The 8,160-nt window shown below is 51.6% G+C and overlaps 1 protein-coding gene across 1 annotated transcript in view; it reads right to left on the reverse strand.

Moving 5' to 3' along the window:
- Positions 1–2,350: 2,350 nt before the first annotated feature.
- Cul4a (cullin 4A) overlaps positions 2,351–8,160 on the reverse strand; it is a gene marked incomplete at its 5' end in the record, with an annotated part of 34,654 nt that continues 28,844 nt past the window's right edge. Inside the window, 4 exon segments of the mRNA XM_013515570.1 lie at positions 2,351–3,872; positions 4,968–5,120; positions 7,228–7,400; positions 7,524–7,629. Coding sequence (XP_013371024.1) covers positions 3,777–3,872; positions 4,968–5,120; positions 7,228–7,400; positions 7,524–7,629 — 528 coding nt within the window.

Below are 8,160 nucleotides of genomic sequence, written 5' to 3' on the forward strand. Positions count from 1 at the left end.
CTTAGCAACATAATTACTCACAGACACACCCATTCTTCTGAGGCACTGTGGAACAGCAGGAAAGCCTCATGCTGACCGCTGGTCCTGGCTGCTGGGACTCCATCCACAGGGACACCCGTCACTGTGTTCCAGGTCACCACACACCAGCAGTGGCCACACGGGGACCAGGTCACACTGTGGCGTGTCTTTCTGTTCTCACGTAATGCAGCATCTCAACATTCTCTGCCCTGGAATGCAGGTCACACTGTGCTGTTACTTTTCCCAAATGTGTGGATGTGAGGGATACTGTGCTGCCTGTCAGGACAGATGTCCCTCCCCATGAGGAAGATGCCACGGAGGACATTGCCTGGCCCAAGGAGGGAGCGCTCTAAGGCCCATCTATCCCGTTTTTCATCCCTGGTCCCACAGCACTGCTCCATGGCGCCTCCACCCAGGGGCCACATGCCTGATGCCCACCCTGTGGCCTCTCTTGACCACTGGCCTCTGTGACTCTGCTCTGCCATCTGTCATCCCCCAGGGCTCCTGACAAAAGCTGGTCTCCAGGGGTGTCCCAGGTGGGGAGCCTGCCCACCCTTCTCCCCAGGGGCCAGGGCAGGGTAGGGCTGTTGTCACCTTCCAAACTCATCCCTCTGATGGCAGTGACAAGCCCTCTTCTCCCCTGGTCCAGATCCTCCACACCAGGCCGAGAAAAGGCCAGGGTCTCCCCTCTACCATGTCTGTCCCAGCCACAATGATGCCCACCCAAAGGTGGAACCTTCCCCTGCACATATTGGCCCATTCAGACTGACTCTCCTGACGGCAGCTTCTCCCTCCCTCCAGGCAGTGGCCGCATCCCTCCGACCACCCAGGACTCTTCAGCCTACCCAGCTCCTCTGGTGCACCCTTCCCTCACACCAGGGTAGACTTCCGTGTTGTCACAGCCAGAGCTCCCTGTCCACCTTCAGCAGCCTCCTCTTGGCTGACCGTGTGGCCACACTCATCCCACTGAGCCCCCTGGCCTGCTCTGAAGCCTGGGAAGAGCTCACAGCAACCTGGCCAGTGGCTAGACTTCTCCTCCAGAACTGGAACAGTGCTGCATAAATTGCTTCCCTGTTATTTTTAGCTCTAACGTCTCAGGTTTTAACCTTTCCTCCATGTGGACTTTAGATGTCGGGAGAACTGGGGTGAGCTCAGCTGTAGGGCCTGTGCTTAGGAAGGCCTGGTTCCATCCCCTGCATCACAAAAACACAAACCTAGCTGCAAGTGTCCATCTTTTCTTTTTGGTACTGGGAAATGAACTCAGGGCCTGCACTTACTGGGCAGGTGCTATGCTGCTGAGCTATATCCCTGGTCCCAATTTTTTTTTTTTTAATGGAATTTAATCCAACAGATTAGTGGGAAAACACTAAGAATAAAAAAATCATTTCTAGCTGGACGTGGTGGCACCCTCCTAGCACTCTGAGAGGCTGAGGCAGGGGGATTGCTAATTCAAGCCTAGCATGGGCAATTCAGCAAAATCTTATCTCAAAATAAAAAATACAAAAAGGTGCCTGCAGTGCTGCTCTGAGCTAGGCCCTGGGTTTGAATCCCTGTACTATAAAACACTAAGAACAATACAAAAGCAACACAATCTGTATTCTGCAGTTCCCCACTTCCCTGACTTTTATGCTAACTGCCTGGGACTTTCTGTAGTATAGAAGAGGGAGCAGCCTTTGCCACCCCGCGCCTGGCGCTGGTCCCCTGCCCAGCCTGGGCCCGCCGTCCCCACAGCCCCTGGCTGCCCTGCAGACAGCCTGGCTGTTTCCACCCAAGGTGCTTCCACGTTGTCAGGTGCTGTACAGAGAAGGGGACCAGGGTTCACCTGCCCTGGGTTCGTACGTGTACCTGAACAACCTTCAAGTGCTTTTCACGCAGACATTTCCCTGTTTGCTTGTAGATATTTTATCCCTTTTTGTTACTGCAACCATGCTCTTCCACTGTAGTGTTTAGGGAAAAGGTGCTGACTTTTCTGTTAATTTTGTCATAACTTCATTCTTTAAAACATTTTCTGGGTACACAATTATCTAATCTGCAATTTCACCTACTTTCCAACTTAAGTGTCTCTTCCACTGCTTCCTCTGCACTGTCAGACTCACCACATGAAGCGTTAATAGAATACTGTGGGACGCTGCTGGGAGCACAGCGGGGACAGCGGCACGCGCAGCCCTGGCTCCTCACCACAGCACCCACTGTCTGCCACCTGGGCAGTGTGCGGAGAGGGGACCCAGGCAGAAAGGGCCCTAGAGAGGCGATGGTCATTTCCCTGCTTCTGCCTTCTTCGTCTGGTGCACTGGTAATTACCGTTGCTGAGGAGTTATGAGGAATATATAGCTTGCATACCAAAAAGTTTTATTAATGTAATTTTAAGGCCAATTTAACTAGTTTTATTCAAAGTAAGTCTATATTAAATTACAACATGAATCTCTAGACACAATGAACTTAAAATATAAGAAATAGAAATCTATTTGGTCTTTTATAGACCACATATCATAGAACTCATAAATGAAAGTTTACAAATATAGAAATGATGATACTTAAAGAGTAAGGATTTTCATATGGGACCCAAAAGATACTGTACTTTGAACATGCATGTTTCAAAAAGGGAGAATTGTTTAATAATTTAGCATAAAATCAAATTATATAAACTTGGTATATTCCAGAAAATATTGCTTTAAACACTTATACCATGATCAAAATTCCTTTGGTAGCTTTTCATCAAAGTGAAACATGCCATTTTGCAAAATATAAAGTACTTTTAAATGTCACCACAAAAGCATCTTTGTCATTGTTACCATCCTACCATCACTAGTGAACTTCTGCTTCCTGCCCAACCTCCCTGGATAGGTGCACAGCCTGTAATGAGCACCAATGAGACCCTTTAGTGCTCTACCCAGTAACCTGCGGGCACTGTCAGGTGCCGAGGCTGCATGCCTCCTGGGAAACCCCACTCCGGGCATCATAGGCAGAGCAAGAACGGTCCCTGCGCAGGACTAGGAAACCAAACCAGACTTTATTGTGGCAAGCACACAAATACTGCAGTTAAAAATCAAAGGCAGTGACCCCAAGCCAAAACAGGGATTGCCTGACTCAATCTCAGCATGGAGACCCAGACACACCAATCCCACCCGTCCACAGACACACACAGGAGACTCGGCTGAGCGGACCGTGCTGGGCGCGGCCAGGCAATGGGCCCTGCGGCAAGCGCAGCAGGCACAGGTCCTCTTGGCACATCAGGGGTCTCACCCAGAAACCTGATTTACAGAACACCAGTTAGCAAAGTGGAAACTTTCTGAGGAAACAGGAAGCGGAGAGGCCAGGGCTTCCGTTGTGAATTGTCAGCAGTGTGGGTGCCAGCTCCTGCCCCTGCCCATCCTCAGGACGCAGCACTGAGGGTCTCTGCGTCACGCACCCATGATCTCACGCCAAGACATACCACACGCGCGCAGCTGCCTGCCATGGGGCCAGACCTGGGAAGGAACTCTGCTAACTGATGTCTTCATGTCCAGCCTTGAAGTCGTTCTGTACAGAGCAACAGAAACAATTTAAATGCCTAAAAGAACTAGAGGAAGAACTGGAGGGGGAAAGATACATGTGGCATCCGAAAATCCTTGAGCGCAGGAAGGACGACCCAAGAATCATGTCCTTGCCATCCAGTCCGAGTGCCCGCCGCGGCCGTCACGGGCCCGGTGGCTTGGTGGCCCCATGGTGCTGCCCGCCGGTGCTCCTCGTCTGCTTCCCAGAGACAGCAGGCCCGGCCATCACGCCACGTAGTGGTACTGATTGGGACTGTCCTTGTCTCGCTCCATATAGTCTCTGTCTATGAGGGACTCTATTCTCTTTTTCAAATCACCAGGCTAGAAGAGATAAAACTTGTTATAGGCACACTAAACTGATAAACACGGTGACCACATCACACAGGAAACACGTCACTGTGGAGACACCACACACCACTCTACACCAATTTACACATGTATCGTGGGTAATTACAAAGTGGACAGAAAGCTGCCCTCAGGACAGCACGGCCCAGTAACAACCCAGTGCTTCCAGAGCTTCCGGTCTGAGTCTGCTTCCCCTGGCTCACACACACAGTACCCCCTACACAGGGCACAAGCCAGGCAGACCCTGCCAGAGATGTGTTTTCACATGTGTGGCAGGGAAACCTGTCCATCTCCTTAGATGTGGTCCTTTACCACTACACGTGGGCACATGTGCTGTGTGTGTCCATGCAGTGTAACCATGGATTCGCAGTGCTCCTCTGCTACAGCAGCTGACAATCTTGCCATGGCCCTAAGGTGACTGTGCCCGGGAAATTCTCCACCCAGCTCTGCTCTGCATTCCAGACAGCAAACCCTTCTATTCAGTGACAGGCCCTACTCTGTAGGAGACGTGGCTGGAAACCTAGTTACCTAAAAGTGGACCTACAGACGCTGGCCAGCCATCCTCCATCCTCTCACTCCCCTGCTGGGGTCTTCATCTGCAAAGGGAAACCCCAGGCCCTGGCTTGCGGTGTGCACCCATCGTCCTGGAGGGCTCCTACCGACCTCTGAAGTGCTAACCAGTCCATCTCAACAGGTGCCCACAACAGGCCTCTCCCTGAGCAGCACTGGCTGAGCCAGCTGCAGGGGGCTTGACGGTGCGCCCCAGGACGCACTGCCCCACGGCCCCCTTCAGCTTGTCCTGCACATACGGAAGAGCAACGCTACCGAACAGCGTTCAGCTGCACCTCAGGCAGACTTCTGTGTGCTGGAGCACAATGGAACACTGCCCCGCTGGAGACTGCCGCGGGATGTGGCCATCACTGCTCCCGTGAGATCTGAGGAGCTCCCCAACTGGTGGCTGAGGCCCGAGAAGGCAGGCGAGTGCCTGGACGCGAGGACAGTGATGGCCCAGCGCCTCCCTGCCGCCTCTTCCATCCCACACAGCTGTGCATCACGGATCAGGATGTGTACCTTCACTGGAAACTTGAGCTGGTTGTACAGCTCGGAGACCAGCAGATTGTGGCCCAATGTCTTTCTCATCTTCATTATTCTCACGATGGCAGCGTCAATCTGGTACTGTCTGTCCTGAAATACCCGCTCTGTGGTGCTGACCTGCTCTTCCACCTGCACGTGAAGGAAACAGGTGTGAGACGTGTCTCTAACAGGGCCTCTCCATGCTCTCGAGTCTGACGGGAGACACTGTCTTTCTCTGTTTCTTGAGACAAGGTCTCGCTATATAGTCCAGGCTGCCTTGAACTCACTATGTAGCCCAAGGGGAGCCAGACTCATGGTTGTCCTCCTGCCTCAGCCTCCCAAGTGCTGGGATTACAGGTGTGCACCACCATGTCCAGTGAGACTCAATCTTGAAGTAAACAACGGCCAGATCAAGAAGCCTGTTTTGTTCATTTTCTTTGTTCTAGGAAAGCTGAGTTTCTCAGAATAGCAAATTCTAAAACCAAAATTGAAAAACTAACATTAGAAGTTTCGTTTTCTTTAAGAACTCTGCAAGAATGCTGGTCAGATATCAGAATATTAAATCCAACAGCAAGTCAGGGTCAGGGCTTGTTCTCGAAATGAGCTCTGCCCACTGTGACGGCCCCCAGGGAGCAGCTGCTACAGGCTGCACGGCCCCCAACACATGCATGAAGGCTGCAAGCTGATTCTTCATTTAAAACAGGCTTTGTGTACATGGGATCATTTTAAAAGAGAAGAACCTGAAGGTAAGGAGTAGCTATTTGAAACACACAGTGCCGAAAGCAACTTCACCTTCTTACGGAGCAAACTGCGGAGGCACGCAGGTGACAGGCCCCAGGTGAGGCCAGAGGCCACCTGTGGTGAGGGCGTTTCAGGAAGGGACTTGTTCAAGCTTGTGCCATATTGTCAGCAGGACACATCACCCAAGCAAGGTTAGTATTCTCTGTCCTCAGATAGCACGAGGATGAGGAGAAAACCTAGCTGCACTGCTCTTTCTTAAAGCCTTTTCAACGTTCCTGCTATGCAAGTGGAACAAACTGAAGTACCACTGGAAAATAGCAGGCAAAGGATCATCATTTGCAGACAAGCTGCAGGATTTAAGAAAATCAATTGAAAAACCATGACCGCTGATGAGAATTGTGAATAGCAGCTGGAAGTAAGCACACAGAGGTGAACAGCAGCAGCATATACTGTACAAGGGTGTGATAACGGCCAGTCACAGGAACAAAGGAGAAGGGCCTCCTAGCTATGTCGGCACCACACCACCCCTGCCCAACACTATGGTGGCTGCCACACACTCCCATGAGCTCTGCTGCGCTGGCTGGCCCTCGGCTTCATGGACTCAGCTGTCTCTGGTGCCTGTGGTGGCCGCCAGTCTGTGCGTGCCAGCCGGGCCTGCGGCTCCCAGAAGCAGGGTGGCCCCAGGCGTGCGCAGCGAGCCTTTGCTGGGCCCGTGAGCATTTACAGCATCTAGTAAGATGGGATGGAGACTATCGGCCTTTTGAACGTTTCCCCAGCTGACATGAACATTTGCTCACTGGGGAGCACTCAGGGCTGGGCATGCTGGACAAGTGCTGCAGCCCTGAGCTGCCCCCGCCCAGAATGACTTTCCCGTCAAAGCCCAGTGGATGGTAGTGAGCATCTGTGTGTGGGACCTGCCTGGAGAGTTCCTCTGCCCGCTCACCGTGGGCCTCTCTGCAGGTGCAGAGGGCCTGGTGACATCACCTGTTGTTAATGCTTTCTGCTATCCCCTGCGCCAACCCCACCATGCCACAAGCCCTGTCTAATGTGGCCTTTACAGGGACCCGCTGCAACTGGGCTTGGGCGTTGGTGCTGAGTCAGGGAGGGTCTGCTCCCCACTGCTTGAGCCACTGCCTCTGTCACAGTGACACAGACACTGCTGAGGCCCAAGACATCCCGGCCCAGTCACAGACCCTGCACTTGTCTGTCCAGGACCTGGCCTGTGGGGCAGCTCATGGGAGCCAGGCACCAGGGCCGCCGTGCTACAACTCAAAATGGAACCTGTGGACCCAATGCATACTGTGTGAACTGGGTAACGACAAGCTGATTTCCTGCTGTTGTTCATTCCACTGAGTACTGTTAATAAAAATGCTCAGTCTTATCAACATCATGTATTCCAATTACATTTAGAAACATGCTTTGTAATTCTACCAGTCAGTACATCACTATAAAGCTACTATGATCTCTTGGTGAACACCCGAAACCACAGAAGTGGAAGGAGAAAGGGTGTACATACGGTTTCCTTCATCTGAATCTGGTTGATCTTTATCCTAAATAACTTGTGTTTGAAATCGCCATTAAAGATGAATTTGTCTCCATCTTCTACCTCCTTCCCTTTGGGGCTCTTAATCAGAACACGTGCTTTCCCACAGGCCAGTGACTGCAGTGTCCGTCTCAGCTCACTGTCCTCTGTATAGGAAGAAATGCACGCTGCCATCAGGCACCAGGGCTAGAACCTGAGGACCGAAGCCAGGCCCCACCCGTGCCATGCTGAGCCTGCACATGGCCCTCCCCTGTCCAAGAGCTGCCTACCTATCCCTGTGGCCATTCTGATGTCCTCGAGGCTGAAGCCGTCTCCCTCATTGAACATGAGCAGCACCAGCGTCTGGAAGAGGGACACCTGGATCTCCTTCTTCCCCTGCAAGACAGCAGCCGTCGCAAGGACCTGCACTCAGACACTTTCAGGAGGATTACAAAAGGCTTTGTTTTGCAGTCACACATCTTGGGAGGGGTGAAGACCTCACCAAAAGTCACCCAGTAAGAAGAAATTATGTGTTGACTATAAAAGAATAAAACAGATCTTACGTATTAACTTAAAAATTCTCTCTCTCTTGCTCTCTCTCTCTCTCTCTCTCTGTCTTTTTGCAAGACAGGGTCTCACGACGTAGTCTGGGCTAGTACTGAACTCACACCTGGCTAAAAATTATTTTTTTGAAACTTTTTTTAGTAGTAAAGTTCTTTCAGTTGGGCATTGTGGTGCACATCCATAATCCCTGCTACTCAGGAGGCTGAGGCAGGAAGATTTAAAATTTGTGCCTAGCCTGGGCACTTGGCAATACTTGTCTCAAAATAAAAATTTACAATAAGGGTTGGGGGGCAGAGCTCAGTGGTAGAAGGCTTGCATAGTATGTGTGAGGCTGTGAGGGGAGGAGAGGGGAAGGGAGGGGAA

The sequence above is a fragment of the Chinchilla lanigera genome, unplaced genomic scaffold, assembly GCF_000276665.1.
Source record: "Chinchilla lanigera isolate Chin_1 unplaced genomic scaffold, ChiLan1.0 scaffold00003, whole genome shotgun sequence".
NCBI classification, from domain to species: Eukaryota; Metazoa; Chordata; class Mammalia; order Rodentia; family Chinchillidae; genus Chinchilla; species Chinchilla lanigera.